Here is a 24,567-nt window from a genome sequence, read left to right as displayed (position 1 = left end):
CCGGAGCCGTGACCGGCCGGCGCTGGCGGGAGCGGGACGCGCGCCCGGGGCCCAGCGCTGCACCGGCCGGGAGGAGCTGCGGCAGCGCACTCTCCGTCTGGAACGGGTGCTGCTGGGTGCCGGCACCGGCGGGCGGGCCGGCTGCCCAACGGGTGCTGCTGGGTGCCGGCACCGGCGGGCGGGCGGGCCAGCTGCCCAACGGGTGCTGCTGGGTGCCGGCACCGGCGGGCGGGTGGGCCGGCTGCCCAACGGGTGCTGCTGGGTGCCGGCACCGGCGGGCGGGTGGGCCGGCTGCCCAACGGGTGCTGCTGGGTGCCGGCACCGGCGGGCGGGCGGGCCGGCTGCCCAACGGGTGCTGCTGGGTGCCGGCACTGGTGGGCGGGCCAGCTGCCCAACGGGTGCTGCTGGGTGCCGGCACCGGCGGGCGGCCGGGCCGGCTGCCCAACGGGTGCTGCTGGGTGCCGACACCGGCGGGCGGGCGGGCCGGCTGCCCAACGGGTGCTGCTGGGTGCCGGCACCGGCGGGCGGGCGGGCCGGCTGCCCAACGGGTGCTGCTGGGTGCCGGCACCGGCGGGCGGGCGGGCCGGCTGCCCAACGGGTGCTGCTGGGTGCCGGCACCGGCGGGCGGGCGGGCCGGCTGCCCAACGGGTGCTGCTGGGTGCCGGCACCGGCGGGCGGGTGGGCCGGCTGCCCAACGGGTGCTGCTGGGTGCCGGCACCGGCGGGCGGGCGGGCCGGCTGCCCAACGGGTGCTGCTGGGTGCCGGCACCGGCGGGCGGGCGGGCCGGCTGCCCAACGGGTGCTGCTGGGTGCCGGCACCGGCTGCTGCGGGCGGCGGGGGCTGCAAGCACGGCGGGAACAGGCTCACCACTCACCATCATGCAGAAGAACTTCGGGCTGAGCTTGTGCAATAACGCAGCCCATTGTCTGCTTTGTGCTTCGGCATGCAGAACAGACGCTTACTGATTAAATAAGAGCATGAAAATATTTCTCTGCCTCATTGTTTGTCTGCTGAGAAGTGGTTATTTTGGGGGTGGAGGTTAATTATTAAAGGCTTAGCTGTCAAGTTGCCAGATTAAACCATTTGTTTCTTTCTAAAGAGAGTGATAGCAGCTGCCAGGAATGCAGGTGTTGCTCAGGTGGTTCTGAAGCAGGGTGTAGATGCTGGAGGCCGGGAGCTGGCTGGGGCAGGGTTTTAGCGAGGCGATCGTGTCCGCAGGGTGTGCAGGGCGCTCCCCGCCCCTGTGCTCAGGGCGGCCTTTCTCCAGTGGGTCAGCACTGTGTGTGGGGGGGCTGGGGCCGGACGGGCAGCAGAGTTGTCTTCGGGAAGTACTGCTGGAAAAGCTGTGGGCATGGCAGCACTGCTGTTCACAGGGCGGTTTCTGTCCTCATCTCTGTGTGCTGCTCTCTGCTGGCTCCAGCGGTGCTAGTGTGAGAGGCGCGGAGTCTCGGGTGCTCTTGGCACCTGGAGGGTGCTGTCTGCTCAGCATCCTCATCGCTTTTGGACAAAAGGGTGAGTTAGCTGAAGCGACTCGGACAAGGGCGTTTGGACAGGTTAGGCAGCAGCAGCGCGGGAGCTGGGAGAGCCAAGAGCAGCGGGCGCTCCGTGGCCCTTAGGAGATTTTTTTCCCTTGTTTTTTTTCCTCCTGTGCAATGAAGTTCTGTAGTTGCATCCACACTTGGGCTTTGCTGTTTGTTTTCATAACTTGGAGTTTGGAGTGCCTTGGTATTCCTTTGTTTTCTCCTGGCAGTCCACAAACAGTAACTGAGAAATGCAACCCTGCCATGTCACTGAAATGGATGGGGTGGCTCAGGCACACTGCTCATAGCACAGCTGACGAGCCTGGAGAGCTCGTGGGAAAACGAGCCCAGATTCCTCAGTGGGAGAGGAACCGGAGCAGAAGGGTGATGCCTGATATATCCACTTCTGGTACTCGTGTTTTGTCTTAAAAACCCCTTTGAAATGAAGAAAAACGACCGTTGGTGACAGGTCACCTAGGTTCGTGTCTGGGGTTTTTGTGTTTTATTTTTGCCACCGGGAGGGTTAGTACATGGAGTTAGTTAAGGATTGGCATAAAGATCAAGAACAGATCGCCTTCTGCTGCTGCACAGCTTATTGTCTAACAATTTGAAAAAAGCAGTGGTTTTATTTGTTCTAAAACTTGAGATTACTCGTGGTAACGTTCCATTCTTTTCACAAAGTCGAGTGGTTCCTTACCCACCCAGGCCCCAGCTGGTTATCCCTTCCGACCGCGCTTAGATGCGTTGCAGTATCGCTCTCGGTGCGACACGCGTGGTGAGCAGTTAAGAAGGTTCACAGGAGCAATATGTTTATTAACCAGCCTGGGGGGAGAGGAATTCTCTGTATTTTCCTCCCTGGTTGTAAGTCTTCAGTAAGAACACAGAGTTTTTCTGCAGTCTTGATGTGGTACAGTCTCGCTGAGGTATAGAGGTGATAGATAGGTCCAAATTCATGTCTGAGAAGCCTTCAAAAGGTGTTATTGAGCCACTGCATTAGACTGCTGTGGGACAAGGACCCAGCTTTGATTGTACTCAACCTGGTGGTTTGGGTTTTTGTTTGTTTGGTTGGGGGTTTTTAGGCCATATACATTTAATTGCATAGTAGATGAGCTGATCCTGTGATTATCGATGCTTAGGGACATTTTCTAGTGTGAGGGGCACAGCTGGGTTCTCTGACGGGTGGCAAATGGCTCGTGTTCACCCGAGCTGCTGGGGGCTCTCAGCGTTTCCCCTGCCGGGCCGGGGTGAGCCGCCTGCTCCTCGCCCCGTCCTAAGCCCGGAATGAACTCGGGGGGTTCGGAATGTGTGTCTGCTGCAGAGGAGCTGCGGGTCACCATGAGGTGAATTCGTTTCTGTCACCAGAGCTGTGGGTGCTTGCTCACAAGCTTGAGCTGGAAATGTGGTTTTTACCCTTCATCTCTTGTAGCTGTTTGAACGATTCTAATAGATAAGAATCCTTTCTTTTTTTGTGAAGCTGGTGAGTAATACTGATTTTCAGAAACCCAGAAATGTTGTGGTCCTTTCAGTGTGCATGGAATTTTTGCATGTGTTTTGAGATACAAGTTAAAAATTACTTTGGACCCTCTGATTTGTTACCATTAAAAAAATGGGATCACTTTATACCATTGCGAGCAGCACGCTCGTAATTCCTTGTGAAATTTATTGTGAAAACGTTCTCCCAGTTATTGTAGAGAGAGCCAATGCAGTGCTGTTTCCAGTTCCGCACAGTCTGTGAGTGTTTCAAAGGTAGGGAAACGAGACAGCCGCTGGGCTCCGGCGTGTGGCAGCGGCGCAGCCCCAGCGCCGCCCGCGCTCTGCAGCCGGTCCCGGTGCGGAGCCGGCGGGACGCGGTGTCGCCTCCGGCACCAGCGGCTGCCTCGCACGCCTGGGCCCCGGAGCTGTGAATAACATCTGTGTTTATGGAGAGCTGAATGGAACTTGGCGTTTCACTGCAACAGCTGTGATGTTTTTCTTGTGGAGGGGGGAAAAAAGCTGTAAAACAAGGGCCGCAAGAGGGTGTGGGACAGGGGGATGGAGCAGGAAGAACAGCCTTCCGAGCCTTGATATGCATGATTCACTGGTATTAAGAAATGTCTTGTTGTTGTCGTCCCAATCCAGATACGAGTACCACTGGGCGGATGGGACGAACATCAAGAAACCAATTAAGTGCTCTGCACCAAAGTACATCGATTACCTGATGACGTGGGTCCAGGATCAGCTGGATGATGAAACGCTATTTCCTTCTAAAATAGGTAAAGTAAATAAGTAAAATTGAACGTTGTACTTGGATTAGTATTGTGCAGGAATATTCAAGTCTTATAGTATTAAAAGGTCTTGTAAGTGACTGACTGGAGTAGGACAAGTTTAAGTGGTTACATTATGTATCTAAAGGCACGTTTTAGCTCTTTAAGATTTAAATACATGTGCTAGTACATGAACTCTGATCCCTGTGTTAATACTGCTAATAAACTTCTATCACAATCCCGAATGCAGGAAATACTGTTTCTATTTAATAACCGACTGTGTTGATCAAATGTTATGGGGTTTTTCATTTTCAACAGTGGGTCATTTCCTGAGAAATAAGGCACAGGGTTTCAAAACCTTACAACCAGTAATCGGTGTGAGCTGGTGGGTTTTTGATGCGGGACAGATGCTTGGTCTGGATGAGGAACTTCTCCTCGGCCTTACCTCCAAAGAAGCTGAATTGCCCTTTCATCTTGAGTTTGTGATTTTTTTGCTTCTCAAATGAAGACGAAAGATGTATTGTTTTAGGACATTTATTTCAGAAAAGCAGGAGGAGGATAACGAACCACCACCAGCTCTGAAATGAGAGAACGCCGCTTCCAGAGGCACGGAGGACAGTCTGTTCTGGAGCTCCCAGCTGGCAGTTCTCCAGCGCACTGCTGCTCCTGGGCTTCTGATCCAGTGTGGGAAAAGGAAGGGACATCTCTTCACGGCTTTTATTTTGTGAATGGTTTCTGAAGCATTCGACACATTTTCAATAAATCCCTTCAGAGAAACAGGGCCCCATGTCAGAATCAGGTGGTGGTTCTTTTGACTTACAGTTGACAGACAGACAGAGAAGGCTGGTTGGTTTGGGAAGGAGTGACGAGAAGGTGCATCTTCCCGGCTCAGCAGATGTGAGCGTGGTGCCGTTTGTTCTGGTGTTTGGTGTACCAGTGTTCTTGGCTGGTACAAGTCCACTGCTACCAGGAATGATATTAAATAGATACAGCTCGAAAGACTAACTACATAGGGACTTGATCTTTCTTTGGCTGCGGCGTGTACTTCACTGAAGACTTTTATTTTTTCTTTTAATAAGATGTATTTTTGAAAGGTGGTGATTCAGAAAGAAACTTAAATGCCCCGGTGAATAAACAGCTAGATCTGAACTTGCCGTGCGGTGCAGTAGCTGGTGAAGGAAATGTGATGTACATGTAAGCAGGGCAAGCTGAAGTAGGTGTACGGAGATGTTATTGGTAGGGTTTTAAAGCGCTAGTGAGATCATGGTTGGCCTAAGCATCCGCCTTGGGCCGCTGGACTTCAGATGGGACTTGAGCAGTTGGAAAGGCTGCGGAAGAACGAAGTCGCCTGGGAGAAACGCTATGTGCTGAGAAGCAAGACAGGCGTGATCTTTTTAGGTGGTTGATATGTATCTTTTTGTAGCCTGCGGATGTGTTGGCTGAAGAGATCGATGCTCCCGGTGGCGGGTTGCTGTTTCCTATCCAATTTTAATAGACCTTGTGTGCTGACAATGCTGCTACTGAACCCAGTTTAGCTTGTCCTGGGTCACTGTCACTGCCATGACTGCAGGAGCACGTTGTGGAGCACTTGAGCAGTCACCAAGCAAGCAGCGGCCTCTGGCCAAGGGACAGCCATGGGCAGGGTGGCAACGCGAGTCCTTTGCTGGGCACGGGGAGCGGGAATGAGCCTGGTTCTAATCTCACTTGAGCCAAGAGAAGCATAAAGCTTGATGGCTGGTGCCAAGGGTGGTTTCCGTTGCCCGCACGAAGGTGTCTGGTGTCCCTTGGAGGACCCTCTGGTGTCTTGGACACGTGCACGGGGCCGTCGGGGAGACTTCTCCCGTCCTGCCTGCGCAGCCCCGGGCCGGGCCGGGCCCGAGGGGCGTCTCCGAGCACGCTGGGTTCTGTGCCGGTGCCTGGGTCCCGGGAGCTGCCCTGGGGCGCAGCGGGCGGCAGGCGGGGCTGCAGGCGAGACCGCAGCGCTCCTGCGGGAGACCGGCCCGGCTGCAGCGGCTTCCGGAGCGCGCGGAGCCTGGCACGGGCCTTCAGAAGTAAGCCATCTCCGTTCTGATTTCTAGGTGTACCCTTCCCAAAGAATTTTATGTCGGTGGCAAAGACAATTCTAAAGCGTCTCTTCAGAGTCTATGCTCACATTTATCACCAGCACTTCGACCCCGTGATCCAGCTGCAGGAGGAGGCTCACCTTAACACTTCTTTCAAGCACTTTATCTTTTTTGTTCAGGTAAGTGTGGCAGAATCATTACAGTTACACTTAGATTTTTGAAAAGTAATACGTCGAAGTATTGCCCTTTCATTTTTTTTTAACAGCTGGTGTGTTTGTCAGATAGTCAACAACTTTAGGGCCCTAGGATGGTGTCTTGTTCCATTTGTATGTGTATGTATTGCTAGAAATGTTCAGGGCATGGGAATGTTTTCAATGAAGTATTCGCTTGCTACGAAAGTGAATACTGGAAAGAGTTTGCTACCAAATGATTAAATAGAACAGTAATTCCTAGCCAAAGAAGGGGGGACGGCGTCTGAAGTTAGTGGAGAGGAGTGCGCTTACTTCAGAGCTACAGTGGCACTCTCCCGTGTACAGAAAAAAGCAACAGCATGGACATGTCACCTTTCCTTCCGAGAAGCGGGGGGAGAGCTTCGGGCAGCCGATGTTGCCGTTAGGCTGGCGGCGGAGGCAGAGGAGGCTGCAGCCTGGGCTCCGTGCGCCCGCGCCGGGTGACGCGTGTCTGAATCGGCTGCTCGCCCCGGCCGCGCCTCTAAAACTGAGCCCGTGTCTGTCCCTTATCCTCTTACAGGAATTCAACCTTATCGATAGAAGAGAACTTGCACCACTTCAAGAACTGATTGAAAAACTCACCTCTAAGGACAGATAAAAGGAAGAGGATTTCTTGAAGTCACTTGTTTCTTTAAGCAAGCGTGTGGTATTTGGTTTTTGTTCATCTGTTTTTTTTTAAAAACAAAACGAAACCCTGTGCTGTTATTAATGGCAGCCAAGATCTACTTTCTGTGCTTCTCTTAGGGGAAATCTTTTGTCTGGTAGTGACACGCAGTAAATAGCCTTTTGTTTTCAATTGTTGTTACTCATTGTGGAGTTGTAGCGGGTGCTGAGCGTTGGTAACGGAACGTGCCTGCTGGGCCGGACTCTGCTGCGGGACGGGTTCTGGTTGCGTCCCCGCTGGCTCGTGCTCGTGAAGTCCCTACAGACTTGCTCACATTCTCCAAGTGCCTTGGCAGACTCGCTTCTGAGGTGCAAAGCACATACAGTACTGAGCATCGCTGGACACAGAAATACAACTAACACCCAGCACACTTACCGATACTTGTCTTAGAAAGATATATATTTGCTTACACTAAAAAAAGCCATAACTTACTGAAATCAATGATCTCCAGCTTTTAATACAAATATTTGTCTTATTTTTTTAGAGCTTAATATAGAATTTTTCAAATATAGTTATTTCTTAGAAAGAAAAGTGATGGTGAAGTTCTCATCGCCAAATCAGAACAATGGAAGTGGTGTCAAAATTACCAAGAGCCTGTGCTTAGCACGTAGTTACGCGTCTGCTGCATCGCGTTGGGCTTTTCATAGTTGCTTTTATCTTTTTAATGGGAGAAGCATCACCTTGGGTCTGTCACTTTTGTTAAGTTTCCTGGCATTTGCCAGATGAACGTTAGTTTGCACAAATAGTTAGGGAAAATATTCAATAGAACAAATGCACTGGGGCAATACTAAGAAAGTCTGGTTTGCAGAATGGCTGGTGAGGTGGCGTTTGTAAGTTCCGAACCAAAAGCCTGGCTCTGGGGGGAGCTCGCTCTGCTGGCCGGTGTTTTCCTGTGCTAGGAAATACCTCTTGGAAGAAATATAACTTCATGGAGCGCTTTGCGTTTCTGTCAGCACGGTGGCATTCTCTCCCATTTCAATCGCAGCCCAGCTCCGAGGAACTACAGCAGTTGGGAAGAGTAATAGGAGCGCACTGGTGACTTCTCAGGGGGTTGTAATTTGGTGAGCACATTCTGTTTCTGAGAAAACCTCATCCAGGCGTGGCCTTGCCCACCTTGGTGAGCGCCTCCGTCTCCCTGGGCTTGTGTTTGCTCAGACCAGAAATGGGAGTCGCCGGTGACGAGTTAACTTGTGGGGTGACTGCAGACCTAGAGGTGACCTAGGAGCTCCTGCCGCAGCTCTGTCCTCAGGGTTCCGGCTGCAGGAGCCCGTGGCTGCTTTTCACGTGCGTGTCTTGGGCGTGTCGAAGCCGTTCTATTTTGGATTCAAAGAAATTTGCATTAGGCTCTGTGATGTGCTGTCCCATGATATCACTAGTGGCCAAATATAATACCCAGGTGGTTAATGTTGTCAGGCTTTGCCAGATTGTGACTCCACAAAACAACCAGTTTTAGAGCTAATGTGAAGACCTTAACTGACCAGTGTACCCTAGACTGACTCCTGAGCCTCTGCAGCTTAGCGGTGTAGCCAGGGTTAGTGTGCGACAGTGAAGCTGAGCTTGTTTTGTGCGCCTTTGCTAGACCGAAAATGCCCAGCGAGGCAGAAAACACTGCACAGCAGCCTGCAAAATCTGTAATGGCTGCATGCACAGCAACGGATAAGCGTCTCAGCACAGTAATAAACATACTAGAGACTAGAGGAGACTAGAATCACTACTTTTGAGGTAAAATAGTGTATTTTGGAAGCACCTGAAGGCTTTTTTTAAGAGCTATGTTACCTTCAGCTGAGTTAAATTTCCTAGTGTGCTAAAGCTGCTTCCTAGAGACGCAATTTAAAGTTGTTACCTCGTATCTCCTTTTTTTCTGAGCAGACTGGGGAGCAGCTGAGGCAGCCTGGTGTTGAACTGCGCACTGGCATGGAGTGCTTGCTTCGCTGCTTTCGTTTGGAAAGGGGAGCACAGGGTCCTGTAGGGTGCTGAGGAGCGGTCTCGCAGGGTGTTCATACCCAGTCGAGGCTTGGCTACAGCAATGATAAATACAGAGGCTGCTTGCAAAGCACCTGCAGTTTAGCGTTTGTAATTCACACAGTCCTTGTTTTCTTTTGAAGCTTCACTACAGTTCAAGAGAATGTGGAACGTGTTTGGCTTGTTTGCAGATAAATGTCATTGCCCATTAAGATCTGCTCCAATGGCAAGTGAAGTTTTCACTTATGTTTTGGCTTTTTTACATCATACAGAATTGCCAAGTTTTCTTAATGTGTGGGTGTCAGAGGAAAGGGCTTTTATGTTGAGTTCACTTGACCACGCAGAAGCAGCTGAAGTCCTGAGTCTGAACTGCACTGTTTTAAACAGGCCTCAGTCTTGCAGGAAGCTGGATTGGAGAATGTGCTCTTGCACAGGCAGCCCTTTGTGCTGTATTCTGTCACAGGAGCATTTGGGGACACACCGTTTCGAGCTTGTGAGCGAGGTCGGCTTGAGCTCCAGAGGCGTGAAGAGCACTGCAGACGCACTCAGATACAAAAATCCTGTCCGCGTTCCAAGGCAAACGCCTTGCCGCGGTGAGTCAGCGCTGCTTGAGAGGCCGCGCGTGCGGGTTGGCGGCGCGGGTTGGCGGCGCGTGTTTGTGGCGTGGGTTGGCGGCGCGGGTTGGCCACGCGTGTTCGTGGCGCGGGTTGGCCACGCGTGTTCCCCGTGCGTGTGGCCCTGCGTGTTCCCTGTGCTGCCAGCGCTTGCTGGAGAGGAGCCTGTCAGCCAGTGCTGGGCTCGTGTTAGCGCATCCCTGCAAGGCCCGCGGGCGAGGGTGGCAGCAGAGCCCGCTCCAAGGCGTGAAACAGGAGAGACCCCTCATTACACTGAAAGCTGTTGCACTGGTTTGGTGTCGTGTACTGGCAAGAAACTCCAAAGAAAAACATTTGGCAGTGACGATTTGCTTGGATTGATACCGGTGCAGTTTTTGTCATTTTTATTCTTCTGCTCTGGAGGTCTTTTTTCTTCTTCTTCTTCTTTAATAGCCAATTCTGGAAATTCAGAGGCATCTGCTGCAGTTCAGCCAATCAGAATAAGAATCTATTATGTAAGAAAATGAGTTTATTTTTGTACTCAGTATCTGGCAGTAGAATCCCCTTCAACAGAATAGCTTCTAGGCATGTAATAAAAGCTTGGAGATCATAATTTGCCTGACAGCTGTATGAACACAATGTTTAATTATCCAGCACTTGAAAAATAACAACATTCAAGATAGGTATGCAGTGTTTGGGATTTAATATCCCTATGCTGTTTATATTTGCAGCTTTTAATTGTTCGTTGTTTTTTTTCCTTAAAAAAGCTGTGGGACCAGAATTTCATGTGTGTTTACATTCTTGGAGTAAGGGCACATTGAAATGCTAAACAAAAATTGCCATGTTTTACAAGCTGCCCCTGGATGGAGTGAATGTGTTTGTACGACACCTCCCTCAGCCCCAAACAGAACCCGCAGGAACGACCCCTGAGCAGCGCCCCGCGCTGCCCGCGCTGCCCGCGCTGCCCGCGCTGCCCGCGCTGCCCGCGCTGCCCGCGCTGCCGCGGCCTCTGCTGGTCCCCGGGGCTCCAGGCGGGAGCCGGGAGCTCGTGCCATTCGGAGCGTAAGGTGCGGGTCGGGGTGACCGGGCCGGGCGGGCAGCGCTGGCCCGGCCCTTCTGCTTCATGGGTCCGTAAATGCTGTGGCTGTGGTGCTTTGTCTACCAGCGTGTCAGACCGTGTCGGTGACGTGGTGGTGGCTTCAGGACGTCCGCCTCGAGCGGAGATGGGGCTGGCTGCCCGGCTCGAGTTCGCTGCCGGTGCCAGTGCTGACACTGCTTGGACAGTGTGGATACGCGATGCTCGTGGAAATATCTTTTCCAAGTCCTTCGAATCCAGTCAGGGATGCAGGTTGGTGTGAATAGAAGGTGAAAAGGCTACGTTCTGCCGTTGCAGGGAGCTGAACGGCAGACGAACGGAGAAAAGAGGTTGCAAGGGCAGGTGGCCCATCTGCAAGTATCGAGTTTCTTTTACTGCTTACTATGCAATAGAGAGCTTTGAACTTTGGCTGTTGCTGTCAGATAGAGGAGCACTGTCCTTACTCAGTCCTCACTCAGTGTGTAGGGGCTGAGCACTCTCCTGGTCTCCTTGACGCTCACTGAAGAGGTGAATTACCTCTTTGCTGCTATGGATGTACTCGCCTTTCCCGTGGTCCTTGCTGCGTCTCGCGGGGCAGCAGGCGCAGTTTTCTCTGAACACGTCCTTTCTGGACAGCTCTTCTTCTCCTCGCTGGTCTCCCCCTTCCTACCTGCCGGAGTGCTGCATTATCTACATAAAAAACCCCTTCTAGTTGAACTATTTGAAAAGCTGCAGCATGAACACAGACTCCGTGCTTTTCTCTCACAACGATTCCCTGTTACCCTGAATCTTGTTTCCTTCACTAATATCAGTTGTCTTTTTTTCCTAAAACCACTAGCAGCTCTATGAACGCCTGTTGTCTTTTCCTGCTTATCTCCTTCTGTAAGGTGAGGCTGACATTGCTTATTCTAAGCGTTAAACCGTGTTATTTTCCTGCTTTTCTTACTCCTCTTGCCAGGTTAAGATTGCAGCCTAGGGAAATACCAGATTATGTTTTTGTTTGAAGAACCAATTCCCTAAATTGTTCATAGAGTATTGTATTTTTAGGGGGAAATTAATTTTTATAGCCACTAAACTATACTCATTATTTTTGTATGTTTGCAACTTGACATTTTTCAGAGCCGTGTTGCGGAGGGAACACTTATTTTCATGGCTGTTTTACTACTTGTGTGTGCTGTGGTTGTGTTGCGTGGTACCAGTGACGCACATACCTCGATGTGCAATGGCAGAATGCGATAAAGGTGAATGAGGTTTCAATAAAAGGCCATTTGTGAAGGCAAAAAAATATAAAAAAAGGATAATAGAAAAGCAACACTAACCTTTCCAACAGAATCCTAACACGTGTGGAGAAAATACGGTGGAAAATAGCAAATGCAAGATGAGAACCCTTACTGTAAGCTAACTGTGCCAATGTTGCTTCGGTTTGTACTCACGGATATTTTAGTTCTAAATGAGAACAGCTTTTGATTAAAAAAAAAAAAAGTTGAATGTCTGCAAATCTGCAACATGTTTATTTGGGAGCTGTAAATAATGTATACAGATTGTTGTATGTGATGGGGCAAAATATTTAAATCCTAGGTTTTTTTCAATAAGAAACTGAAGGCTGTTTATAAGAGAAAATAAATAGCTATGTTTGACCATGATTGTCTTTTCTTCCTTCTTGGACTTGTTTATAAATTATCTTCTACTGTAGATAGGCTTTTTTCTGTATATTGTACACAGACGAACATGGCACATACAGAATAGATTTTGTAATGGCCGTGTCTGAATTTGTGAATATTTGTATTGCAGGCAGACACAATAGCAATAAAACAACCTGATAACCTTTTCATTCCCTGTTTCATGCCCGAATGTCCCGGTACCAGCGGCTCAGCGCGGGATCTCGGTAACACCCTTTTACACAGTGACGGTCTGGGCTCAGTGTTTTTCTTATTTTTTCTTCTTTTTCTTTTTAATTTTCTTTTTTGCTTTGCTTTTTTCTTTTTTCCCCTCTTTTTAGTTTATTTTTCCTTTTCAACTTTTTTATTTTTTTCCGGTTTTTCTTTTTTACTGTATTTTTCTCTTTTTTTTTTCCGTTTTTCTCCTCCTGTGTTTCCTCCCCAGCCTGCTGTGCCCCGCGGCTGCGCCACCGTGCTCCCCTCCGCCTGCCCCCTCTGCTCCGCCCACCGGAGCGCCCGGCCCGGGGTAAGTCGGCTCCCCCGTGCACCGGGAAAAGCGGGTCCGGGGGTTAAAATACTTGACAGGTGTCCCCGCAGCAGCCGCAGGGGCTCGGTGCGGGTGAGGGCTGGAGCGGACGGAGCCGGGCTGCCGGGGCGGTGCCTGAGGGCTGCAGCCGGCGTGCCACGGGCTGCCCCGGGGTCCGGACCCGCGCGGTGCGCGAGCGGCGGTGCGCGTTCCGGAGGGCCGCTCGCGAGCGGTGCGTGTGCCGAGGCTGCCGCAGCGCGCGCTGTGCGCACAGCCCGCTGCTCTGGCCTCCTGCCCGGCGCTCGCGGCGAGCGCGCGGCGTTCACAGCCCCCTCCCGCCCGCAGGGACCGCGGGGCGCCGCGGTGGGACCTGCCACAGGCCACGCGCAGCTTGTGACGTCACGCAGCCCGACGCAAGGGCGCGCGTGCGTCACGGCCGCGTTCCCGCCAGCGCCCCGGCGCGGTCGGAGCGTCTGTCTGTGTGGAACTCGGCCCTGGGCGAACCAGGAGGTGTTGCGCTGCGGCGGCCGGGGCGGAGATGGGTGGATGTTTGGGGGGAATCTGAGGCCTTTCAGCCAAGAAAACCTCCAAACCTTGATCGCGTTTGAACCCCGAGAGCACCGCCCATCGATGCGCTGCTGCCGCCGCAGCGCTGCCTGGATCCGCAGCGCCGCGCTCGACCCGCCGCCCTGCCGGCTGCGCGCGCGCTGGCCTCGCCGCTCGCTGCGCCCGCGGGCGGGACGGGGGGCGCTTCGCTTTTCTGCCGTGTCCCTCGCGCTCTCCCGTAGGCCGCCGGTGACGTCGCGGGCCGTGCGTGGCCAGCGTGCCGCGCGCCAGATTCGAAGAGCGGCGCGCGCGGGCGGTTGTCTCCGTTGTCTCCGTTGTTGCCGTCGGTGCCCGCTCCGCGCCGCCATGGCCGCCCCTCCCAAGCGCGGCCGGCGGGACGGCCGCATCAAGAAGGTGGCGGTGGAGGGGAACATCGGTGAGTCCCGGCGGCCCGTTCTGCCCGCGCTCGGTGGCTGGGCGGGTTCCTCGCCCTCTGGCGAGCAGGGCTGTGGCCGGTACGGTCACCTCAGGTAGCCGGGCGATCCTGCTGTGCGAACACACCCATCAACGGCTTCGGAAACTCGGCGCTGACACCGCGGGAATTAACGCTATAAAAATGGCAAGATTTGGGAGGAAAAAAGAAAAAGCATGTTTCATTATCGTTTGTAATTTATTCAGCTCTCCAAAGGGGCGCTGAGTGTGTCTGGATAGAACGCGTCCCAGCCCCTCCTGGCTGTGGTGTAACGCAGTGCGGGTCAGACCGGTCCCGCTCGGGGCTCTGAGTGTGTCTGGATAGAACGCGTCCCAGCCCCTCCTGGCTGTGGTGTAACGCAGTGCCGGGTCAGACCGGTCCCGCTCGGGGCTCTGAGTGTGTCTGGATAGAACGCGTCCCAGCCCCTCCTGGCTGTGGTGTAACGCAGTGCGGGTCAGACCGGTCCTGCTCGGTGCTCTGAGTGTGTCTGGATAGAACGCGTCCCAGCCCCTCCTGGCTGTGGTGTAACGCAGTGCGGGTCAGACCGGTCCTGCTCGGTGCTCTGAGTGTGTCTGGGTAGAACGCGTCCCAGCCCCTCCTGGCTGTGGTGTAACGCAGTGCCGGGTCAGACCGGTCCCGCTCGGTGCTCTGAGCAGGACGAGCCCGTCTCGCTGTTGTGAGGGACGGGGAGAGCTGGGGCTGTTCTTAATGTTCATCACTTTTTATTTTCTTTTTTTATTTTATTTTTGCGAGGGGCCGTGCTGTGCCCAGAGGACAGCAGGTGCCAGGGTGCCAGCCCCTTCACCGGCGCACCCTTCGGTGGTTTAACCAGCCGACTGGCCTCTCTGAGGTTGGAGTGTTGGGTGTTTTTAGATTTCCTGAGCTGTTTATTTCGGTTGCCGCAGACCTAATGACTTCTGTGCTGGAGGATGTACTACAGCTTTATGTATTCATGGCGGAAACCATCACTTTCACTCTGTGTTTCTTTCACGGTTGCTTGCTTTTCTCTAAAATAACTTGGGAAGAGTGCAACTTCATGCCTGAAACTGGGCCACGAAGTATCTTAGAAACTTAAGACTTAGTGTTCTAATTGCACATGTGAGCTTCTAGAATTTAGATAACTGATGTGGGCTGAGCCTGGTTGTCATGGCTGACATTGTGAAATTTGATATTCGTGTGGTGTGGTACAAGATAAAAAAGAGAAACCTTGCTGATGGCCTGTGGTACCCTGTGGCCTCTGATTCAGCCATGTCATCAAGTCAAAGGTACTTGGGTGTGGGAGACTCATTTATGGGGCGTAGAACCAGAGTTGTATAGTAGTGAATTAATGACACTGTCAGTGTTGTTTAACTGCCATTCTTCCTGAATGCCTTTCCTACAGCTGCAGGGAAATCGACTTTTGTGGATATTCTCAAACAAGCGGGTGAGGAATGGGAAGTTGTTCCTGAGCCGGTAGCTAGATGGTGCAATGTGCAGCAGAGCTCGGAGGAGGATTGTGAGGTACAGTAAAAGAACCTCAGCTGAAACGTTTTTTCTTAAAATCAGATAAATGCTCTTCTAATTTTAGAAGACAGATATATCTGATAAACTGAGTATTGTAGAAAATACATGTGATAGCAACGTTTTTACTGATTCTTATAATAGTATTTGAGTTCCTGTTTTCCAGTCTGCTTGGTGTATTATATAATAAATGTTACTCAACATCGGGATTTAAAGTATAAAAGCGGTAAAAGTGTGCTCTCTTTTATGTATAAAAGGGATGGAAAAGAGTTCTAAGTTACTTTTAGCAGCTGAGAGCTAAGCAGGCGAGGGCCAGGGGTTGCGCAGGTGTCCTGGACAGTGTTCACTAAAGTGTCTAGAAAATAATGACAAAGTCCTAAAGCGTTTACCTCGCTGCTTTTCCTGCCAGCTGCCTGTAGTTCTGTTGGCAGTCCAGCTGCTACGTGGTGGCCAAAGTCATCACTGTGTAGGCAGCTTTTGACCAACTGTAGCAGAGTTTTCTTTTTTAGTTTGACGAAGAAGTACAATACATTTTGGTTAATTAAATGTGACCTTTTGGTGGAGGAGCAATGTCTCCCACTTGCTCAGCTATGATTTTTCAGAGTTAGACAGCTCATTTTTTTGAAGGCTAGTAAAGTAAATCCAAATACAAACCCAGAGTATAGAAAGTCCTTTCTTCTAAGAACCAAGGCAACAAGTTGAAGATGCCTTTAGTTTAGTGTGGTGGCTTGACCCCAGCCAGCAGCTGAGGGCCCACGCAAACACCAGCTCACCCCCAGCAGAGTGGAGCAGAGAACAGGAAGCGTATGGATCGATACGAAGCCCGTTGCATAAGGAAAGGGAAGAAGATAAGAAAGGAGTGGTGAAAGGCAGTTGCTCACCTCCTTGCAGAAGCAATCTGTGGGGTGGCGTGGGCAGTGGAGAAAGCAATAGTGGCCAGCAATAGCCAAAACATTGGTGTGTTATTATCACCTACACCTATCACCTAGGTGTTGACCTCTGCCTCTAGATTTTTGAGAATATATCAATATTTGGACTTACTGTAGCAAAAAGACGCAGACAGAAGCAGTCATATTTGATAGACTGTGTTTTCTAGTAGAACTGCGGCACACAGCTTTTGGTTTCAGGCTTTACTGGCTGCCTCGAGGTCTTTGGCCTGGATTCTGTTCTGAACCTCCCAGCTAAGATGAAAGCATCATCATACCTTAAGATGCTGCATCAGCAGCTGTTACCATAGGAACTGTAATGAATAGGTGTGAAAACAAAGGGAGCTCAGCTTTAAAATGTTACTCTCACTTGTTAGAGTAAAAGGAACATGGATTTTTCCACAGAGTTGTTGAATTTTGTACTGATGGGATGTGGTTTTTCTATTAAAGTTGGTAAATATTGGCCAGAGTTTTTTGGTACTTGAGCATTTTGAAATTGTAGATGGCAGAAAGTTGCTTTTTCAGCTCAGTGCCGTAGGAGGAATAACATCACTTGCATTTATGCCTTGCCTTACAGATAGGGTTGAAAGGTGAATGATGCAATTGTAAACCTGAAATGAAGGCTGAACATGTTTAACTTAGTAAAGCCATTCTGGTTTACCTTAAACAGGAGCTGACTGCATCACAGAAGAGTGGTGGAAACGTGCTGCGGATGATGTATGAGAAGCCGGAGCGGTGGTCGTTCACTTTCCAGACGTACGCGTGCCTCAGCCGGATCCGGGCGCAGCTCAGCTCGCTGGACGGCAAGCTCAGAGAGGCGGAGAACCCTGCGGTCTTCTTCGAGCGCTCTGTCTACAGTGACAGGTGCGTTGGGCTGGAGTCCTTGAAGTGAAGAGCAAAATTCTGCTAGGCAAAATAAGTTTCGTACCTTACCTCCCTTATCACAATCACAGAAACATCTATAAGTGGCTTGTTATCTTTGTCTCATTGCTGTTGACAGCTTTTCTCGTCTTGTTGCATAACTTGATTAAGTATGTGTAGCTTCTTGTTCTTTGTGGGTATTTTTTTTATTGTTTGAGCGTGCACGTTTCCCTTCACAGGAAGAAGAAGAGTAGGCACCAGGAAGGCTCAAGAGCAATTTTTCTTTGTCTCTTAGTCTCGTTTGCTTCCCTGTTTCTCGGAAGAGGTCTAGCTGTTTCAGATTGCCATGCCCTCTGTTTCTGGATTCAGAAGGATAGGTTTGATGACTAAATCCAGTCACATAATCCTGATGTGTTTACTGTGTTCGAATGTATTGTATATAAATTACGTTTCAGTGCTTTGGAGATTATTCTTGAACAGCAATGTAAGCTGCAAACGATAGTGCTTTTTGTGGACACTGCTGTGGGCAACTGCAGTGGACATAGTTACAGATGAGGATGCCAGCTCTTTATTTCCAGTGCAAGCGTACGTCCAAGATGTTCTAAAATTCCTGTGCCCAGCTTCTTTTCCTAGTTACTGCACAGTACTTTGGGCAAAAGAAGTGGTAACTGTGTCCATGTTAATTATTGTGTTCACAGGTATATTTTTGCAGCTAATTTATATGAGTCTGATTGCATGAATGAAACGGAATGGACTATTTACCAAGACTGGCACGACTGGATGAACGAGCAGTTTGGTCAGAGTCTGGCGCTGGATGGGATCATTTATCTCAGAGCCACTCCTGAGGTGAGGGGTGAAAACTGATGACCACAGAGAGAATGCGAGTCTGTGCCCTGCCTGTAAATGTGACCTTGGACTGTGCTCCCATGTTTTTATTTTTCCTCAAAAATTGCAGGGTTTAGCTATGATCCTAGGCTTCTTTTTAATTACAAAATAATAACATGCTTGCAGGCAGTTACAGTAAGGCGACAACTGTGTGTCATTGTGTCACTGTATGTTGTAGGAGTTGCTTTGAACGTCTCGGGCAAGGAAACAGTTGAGAAATTCTCCTTGAAACGTTATCTTCTCAGGGCCTTGAGCCAGGCTGTCACTGTGAGGGTCCTGCTGGTGAGCGTTCAGTTCCCATGGTACTATTGCCTGAAGACCTTCATACTGGAATAGGGCTAATACAGTCAGGAAATAATTAAAATAAGAATGTTCTTTCAAATGTAGCCTGTGCATTTTTAAATAAAATGCGATGATAGTGATTTTCGAATTATAAGAAAGGGATATATAATGAGCAAAGCAGAAAATGCCACTGGCACTAAAAAAAAATGAAAGTACGAAACAGCTATAGGAACGTAGCTCTGGTAAATGTAACAATTTGTGGTTCATGTCAAAGCTGGTTGGGGTTGTGTGAAGCCCTTGCACCTGGAGCAGTGGAGCTGCGCCAGACATGCAATTACAGTGTGCGGTGCTTCTGCACAATGCTTTGATGTTTGGGCATCAAATATATTTTAAAAGGAGATAACAACGTAATAGCTCTCTTGAGTGAGACACGTGAACGAGAGGAAAAAAAAAAAGAGTTTAAAAGAGCCCTAATTGTGGTAACTAACTTACGGGCCGCTTCCATACTTCCAGCTTTCATGCTTTCATCTTTGTTAATGTTGTAAACAATACTAGAATTTCTATTAAAGCTTTTTACAGGGTTCACTGTTGACGGTTATTTTTCTCTTCTTTTAAGTCAAGAACGTATATTTAAATTAGAAAGTAAACCATTTTTAATCAGTTTTGACTGACTTGTCATTGAGGCTTCGGATGTGTGTTCAGGACAGAAACCAATGAAAGATTACATTTGAAAACTGAATTCCTAAGAGCCAGAAATATTGAATAAGATTTTTGAAATGTCCTCTATAATGCCATGTATTTCTGTGCTCTTTTACACATACAGTGACTCCCCTTTTGTTAATAACGAGTTCGTTTGAGGCCTTTCCTTGTTGTGGCGAAGTAGTGCTGTGCATTTCCCGTGGATCCTTTTATTTTGTGTGTAGCCAGTGGGCTCCGTGGCTGAACGCGGTGTCATGTTTCTGTGCTCCTAAGAAAGTTCAGCGAGTTGAATATTTGTCTTGGGTAAAGAGTGTCATATTTGACATTGAGAGCAGCATTTAGCTTTTTTCTCTCTGTAGGTCTGCAAAAACAACCTTTTGTTTTGTTTTTAATCTTTTGCATGTAGAAATGCTTAAATAGGATTTACTTGCGTGGAAGAGATGAAGAACAGGAAATTCCCATTGAATATCTGGAGAAACTTCACTACAAACACGAAAGTTGGCTTCAGCACAGGACACTGCGGTAGGCTTTGTTTAATGGTTACCTAAAGACGTGTGCGTCCTTGTAAGGATGTTCCATTCTGCTTGTTCCACCAATGAAACTTCAGCTTTTCCTATGATACGTGAAGTTAACTTCCAGCAATATTTCTGGTTACGCTTCCCTAGTAGTAGTGGCTTGACATGGAATTAATTACTGCTAGGATGTGCAATGTGCCGTGAGTCCTCTTCACATCGAGCTCTGAAGAGCAGTTCAGTTTATCGTTAGGTGCTGGGGGACAGAATGGTCAGGAGTCAGTAATGTATCCTCGGAGCCACGCTGGAAATTCAGGCTGTAGTGTATAGATGGAGTTCTTCTCATGGGGTTCCTAACAACAACGATGCTGATGGAGACTTACATGATGCATGCTTTTGTTCAGCTACTAATGTTTCCTTTGTTCCTGTCCCAATACAGAACGGATTTTGAATATCTCCAGGAAATACCTATTTTAACGTTAGATGGCAATGAAGACTTCAAAGGCAAAAAGGACAGATACGATCACATGACTGAAAAGGTAAGATCTGGCAAGCAGAACAAGCTGATGATTTAGGTTAATTGCTGGCATGTTGAAATAAATTCCAGGTACATCTTGCATTTCCAAGTGTAGCATTCTTTGACGTCAGACTAGATGCAGAACCTATGTTTCTTCATGCTATTTCCAACATGAGTTTTCCATTTAAAAAATAAAAATCAGGGAAGGAAGTACCTCCAGGCTTATTTGAGAAGAATTTCACTAGTAGCTTTGTTTGCAAATGTATTGTCTAAATAATCCCTGTACTGTTTAAAAGAACTGTGATGTGGTACGTCCTGCTTGTGACACAGTGCAGGTACTGTGGAAGTGTGACCGGGGCAGGAGAGGAGGAGGGTGGCTGCTGGGGACAGAGGAAGGCTGCGCGCGTCTGAGTGGGAAGTCTGGGGTCGTCTTTACGTCTGTGTTAAACCTACAGCGCAAATCGATGGCAGAATTGCCATCCCAGGTGCTGGGAAATTCAGTACAAAACCACCACAATGGAAAATGGAAGGATGAGTTTAGTAAACCTGCAGCCAAGTTTTGATCCAAAACAGTGAGCCAATGCCATGCTCTTATTTTTCTAGGTAAATGAGAGAGAATGTGGGCTGTCCTCCCTTCTGGTAAGCCTGTCACAGTAACGGGCAGTACAGCTAAGGCAAAGGGATCCTTTGCTCCAAAAATACCTCTCACTGTATGTTTCACATGCTTCTAAAGTATTTCCTTCGTGGACTTGCGTTCAGATGATGAACAGTCTTGTAGCCAGCTGCAATGTTGCTCAGTTTTGGTGTTGTGTATTAAATGGCACTGTCATTGAAGTTTTTCCTTTCAGTCACGTTTATTAAAGTGTTTTCCAAAGTCCTTCTCAAAAGCAGCGGTCTGAAACTTCAGGGAATGCTTTTCAAACGTAGCGTCTCACTTTGCTTGGGAACTTAGTGCAGAATATAAATCTCAAGTATTTTCTAGTTTCATTTGAAGGAACAGAGCAACAAATGTCTATTTGGTATAAAAAGAAGATTGACATTTCTGTTCGCATTAAGAACATCTAATCCTTAGCACAAAAGGTGTAACCTACATGTAAGTTTTAAAGCTGGGCCAAACCATCAACACCGTAACTGCTCAGGTGTTTGGTGTTGGAGTCATCGTGGGATTCAGCTGAGGACATTTTGTCTTTTGAGTACTTGAAATGAGTCACAGACCTTAGGAATGGTATGTGAGCGTTTTTCTGCTCTTGGAAATAACTTGTTTACCTCATGAGAAAAGCAGCTTTGTGCTTTGATCTCAGCTTATCCACTGAGAAGCACAACTGTTCACCTGATTAAAACCAGCCTTCACAATATTTGCTCTTTCAAAGCCTGTTAATTGATGGAATGGCTGGACATCACAGCTGCGGAGTGAAAATGCTTCCCATCTGCACCGTGAGATAAGGCCAGGCTCAGGCACCTACAGAGGGGTTTTGCAGGAGTTGAGTGCTGCGCAGCTGTCAGGTTGTCTGCGTTAACCTTTTGGTGGTGTGTCAGCAGAGTCCCGGAGCTCTTGCGCGGCTGGTGCTTCAGCCTCTGGTGTTCGCGTGCAGGCAGTGTGGCCCCGGGGCTGTGTGCTTCCGTATCTCTTGTGCCGCTCGCCTTCACAGACCAGTCTGACACTCTGCCCTCTGTGTTACGTGTCAGGTTCTTCATGCACTGTTACTGTTGGTAGTTTCTGAAGTGGCAGGTGGCGTTCTCATGGTACCTTTTGAGTGTTGGTGCGGTTACGTGTTCCCTGCCCTTGTCTACATGAAAGAATTTATTTGACCTCTTTTTCAACCTCTGTGAGCCCTGGAATAGGAAAGGAAGGGTCTCAGTTGGAGAATACGATCCAAGATTTGTTTCCATTTCGCATCAAGCAATTGGACAAAACGTTTACAGATGTGCTTTGTGTACGAGAGCCTCTGCCCAAAGAGAACCAGCGTGGTGCGTTGCCGATGCCTTTCCTGCAGCGGTCTGGCTTGGGTGGCCAGAGAGGACGATGCTCCCAGCTCAGACTGTGTCACAGCGTACTTGCTAGGATGTTTTGACACTGAGAAATAGGACTTTTGTGCCTAGATCCTCCTGTATTCCTTGGGCCTTGTATCAACTGGGTTGTTATATTTTAAAAAAGGTGGCCTGAACTTCAAGCCAGAACTTGAGTATTACATTTTAGGTAGTTGTAGTCATTTGAGCTGCTCTTCAAATACTGGAAATCAAATTCAACAGTAGCTGACATACATAAGGCATTGTTCTATGGTATTGTTTTTTTTTTCCAAGTACTATGGTTTTGCTGGGTATTGTTTTATTATTTATTTGCCAAGCTCAGATTCCGAGGAACGTACTAATTAGATGCAGTGGGCTGTGCGTTGACATAAAACATGAGTGGGTGTGGGTGTGACTTGGTGTTTCCAAATGACAGGTCTTTTGAGGCGATTGTTACCTTCCTCGTGTTTAGGTTAGACCTGCTTTTGAGATCACTGATCTGTGATGTGAGGCTGTAGTTTAGGATAAGGGAAGGAATGAGTGTCATTCCAATGCGCCTCTCTCTGCATTTGCTAGATTACAGGTACTGTGGTTGAAAATGTTTTCTTGGACCAGAAATGGCGCAGCTGACTCTGAGTTTATTCCTGTCACTTCCAGTTTCTGTAGCTTGTAGTGAATCATAAAGCAGTAGAGAGGTAAATATTCTTTCTGTGTATTTCTGCTGATAAATACTTTGTTTGACAATATTTGTTTCTTTTTGCAGGTCAAAGAATTTTTGAGCACCTTATAATCCTCTTTGGAGCACAGGCTGAGCCCCACTGTTCCAAACATCTGTGCCGTCAAAGCCTGAAGTCCAGCCTCTGCTCTTATAGGGCTCAGCCCTGGTTCAGGTGTGAGGGACAGTGCTCAATAAACCACTAGGTCTGTTCAGTCTTACATAAAGAACACACACAAATTCAAAGGTTCCAGAATTCCGAGAGTTCCCAAATATTGCGCCTGTTTCTAATCAGACCAGTAAGATCGTCTGGAGTACATTATTGTAATTTTTTAAATTTATTTAGTGCCTAGTAGCTATTTAATTTCAATCAGGTAGTGTTTTTTAGATCTCTTCAGTGTTGTTAGTGGAATTGATGCGAAATAGATGTCTCATTGCTATGAGGAAGAGAAAAGTAATAACCATTTTTGCTGGTGAGGAAGTTTTGATAAAACCTGGAGTTTTATATTGGAAGCTATTGAAAAATGTCGTCTGACGATTTCGATGCTCTTTGCAGAATACACTGAATTGAAACAAACTCAAATGTGGCTTAAATTGTGTAGATATCCAATTAGTTTTTCTATCTGTTTTCATAGTGCACTGCAAACGAGGATATTAGAGGCTTTCCATTCTCTAGCATGGGGTTTGTGCGGGTTTGTTGTTGCCTTTTTTTTAACCTCTTAATAAACCAGAGCTGATTGTGGTTGTCGACAGTTCCTCTTTCCTGCAGAGGAGTGTTTGCTTGATGGTTGCCATAGAGGGAAGAGGAAGATTTTGCAAATGGCCTCCATCTGTAAATGACATGTTTCCAAACGTTTCCTTAGGCGCAGCCTGGACGTCAGAGCGGGCTTCCTGCTTTTGTTGGCGTGTTCGCGGGGCCTCCGGGCGCTTACCCGGGACCTGCAGCATTTGAAGCGGGCTGTGCTTTCTCATCCTCTGTGAGAACGGGAGACCTTGGCGGAGCAGCTGCTGTTCTAGTGCCTCTTGGTTATTAACTGAGCCACTTGAGCTTCAGGTGCAGAAAATATAAACTACACAGGGTACACGTCTGAATGTGTTTTATGAACTGCTTTGTTCTGCTTTAAATGGTTCTGAATGATTGCACAGCTGGCTTTTGAATGCAAAAATGTTACTGTAAAGCATTTTCTAGCTTGCCGTGGTGCCTGTGTTACCTGCTAATGTGCGATGAAGTATTTTCCTTTGTGGTTGGAATTGTGCTGGCGTTCTCTCACTGACTGAAAAATAAAAGTGATTGGAAAGACTTTCAATGCTTTCACAGTGTTGGCTCCCTTGTCTCGTAAAGGAAAGAATGCGGTAGACGGCTAGTACGTAGTAGCAGTACAACGGATGAAGTTAAGATTATGTGTTCTCGGTGTATTTGCTATACAAGTTCTCTAGGATGATTGAAACACTGCAACTGGCTTCACAGTTTTTTATGTATGGGAAATGAGTTTATGTGATAGACACACAGGATTACGGAAATCTATCATATGTATAGCTTATCAGTAGAAGTGTTTTGCATGATATTTATGTCAATAAAGGAGTGTGGCAGTAGCAGGGTAGAAGATCTTGGTTTGGGCTTCAGGGTGGCCTAGTGAGAGGAAAGGTTTTAACATCTCTGCTCCAGAAATGAGGTCAGGTGGAATAGATGATGGTTCAGTTCAGATTTACTTGAAACACATAGTAGAAGCCTTTAAAACATTCTTGGCAACAGTCTGAACAGTAAGAACTTAGTTTGACCAACAGTGCAATTATTGCTACAGTTTTGCTGTCAAAATGGTGGATTTAATTACAGCAATTGGAGTGACTGCTCATTTCAGGGGTAAACAAGTCTGAGTTCTAATAAAGACTTCATTTTAAACCCTTCACAGAGCACACAAACTCTGTGGCAGGTTATCTGCGTCTCGTTCCAGAAAGCCTTACAGAATCTGACTGCCAAGTTTGGGTTGAAGGAGCAAAGTCATGACCAATTATTAGAACGTTTTTAATTGCCGCGGAGAAAAAAGCAGAAACAAAGCACGGTCCCTGCCCGCCCCCCGGCTGCCCGGGGCTTGGGAGCTCGGTGGGCTGAA

The 24,567-nt window shown here is 48.7% G+C and overlaps 2 protein-coding genes across 4 annotated transcripts in view; both read left to right on the top strand.

Annotated features, from left to right (window-relative positions):
* The window catches only part of MOB1B (MOB kinase activator 1B), a 35,608-nt gene extending 23,615 nt beyond the window's left edge, over positions 1–11,993 (top strand). The window contains exons 4-6 of one of the 3 annotated variants that reach the window (XM_082052153.1): positions 3,639–3,772; positions 5,842–6,005; positions 6,577–11,993. In XM_082052153.1, coding sequence (XP_081908279.1) covers positions 3,639–3,772; positions 5,842–6,005; positions 6,577–6,654 — 376 coding nt within the window. In that variant the 3' untranslated portion in view covers positions 6,655–11,993. Of the gene's footprint in view, positions 1–3,638; positions 3,773–4,292; positions 4,546–5,841; positions 6,006–6,576 lie in introns of those variants that run through there. The other 2 variants (XM_082052155.1, XM_082052154.1) reach the window with 2 other exon arrangements.
* A 975-nt stretch (positions 11,994–12,968) lies between these two features.
* Positions 12,969–23,757, top strand: DCK (deoxycytidine kinase). The gene is made up of 7 exons (XM_082052112.1): positions 12,969–13,516; positions 14,934–15,052; positions 16,649–16,842; positions 17,538–17,685; positions 19,112–19,227; positions 19,657–19,756; positions 22,505–23,757. The coding sequence occupies exons 1-7, from the start codon at positions 13,081–13,083 to the stop codon at positions 22,529–22,531; spliced, it is 1,140 nt and encodes a 379-aa protein (XP_081908238.1). The 5' UTR covers positions 12,969–13,080; the 3' UTR covers positions 22,532–23,757.
* The last annotated feature ends 810 nt before the right edge of the window (positions 23,758–24,567 follow it).

This window comes from Streptopelia decaocto, assembly GCF_964273445.1.
Source record: "Streptopelia decaocto genome assembly, chromosome: 4".
In the NCBI taxonomy this organism is placed as follows: domain Eukaryota; kingdom Metazoa; phylum Chordata; class Aves; order Columbiformes; family Columbidae; genus Streptopelia; species Streptopelia decaocto.
The sequence above is the reverse complement of the archived record's forward strand: the minus strand, read 5'-3'. Positions and strand labels throughout refer to the sequence as shown.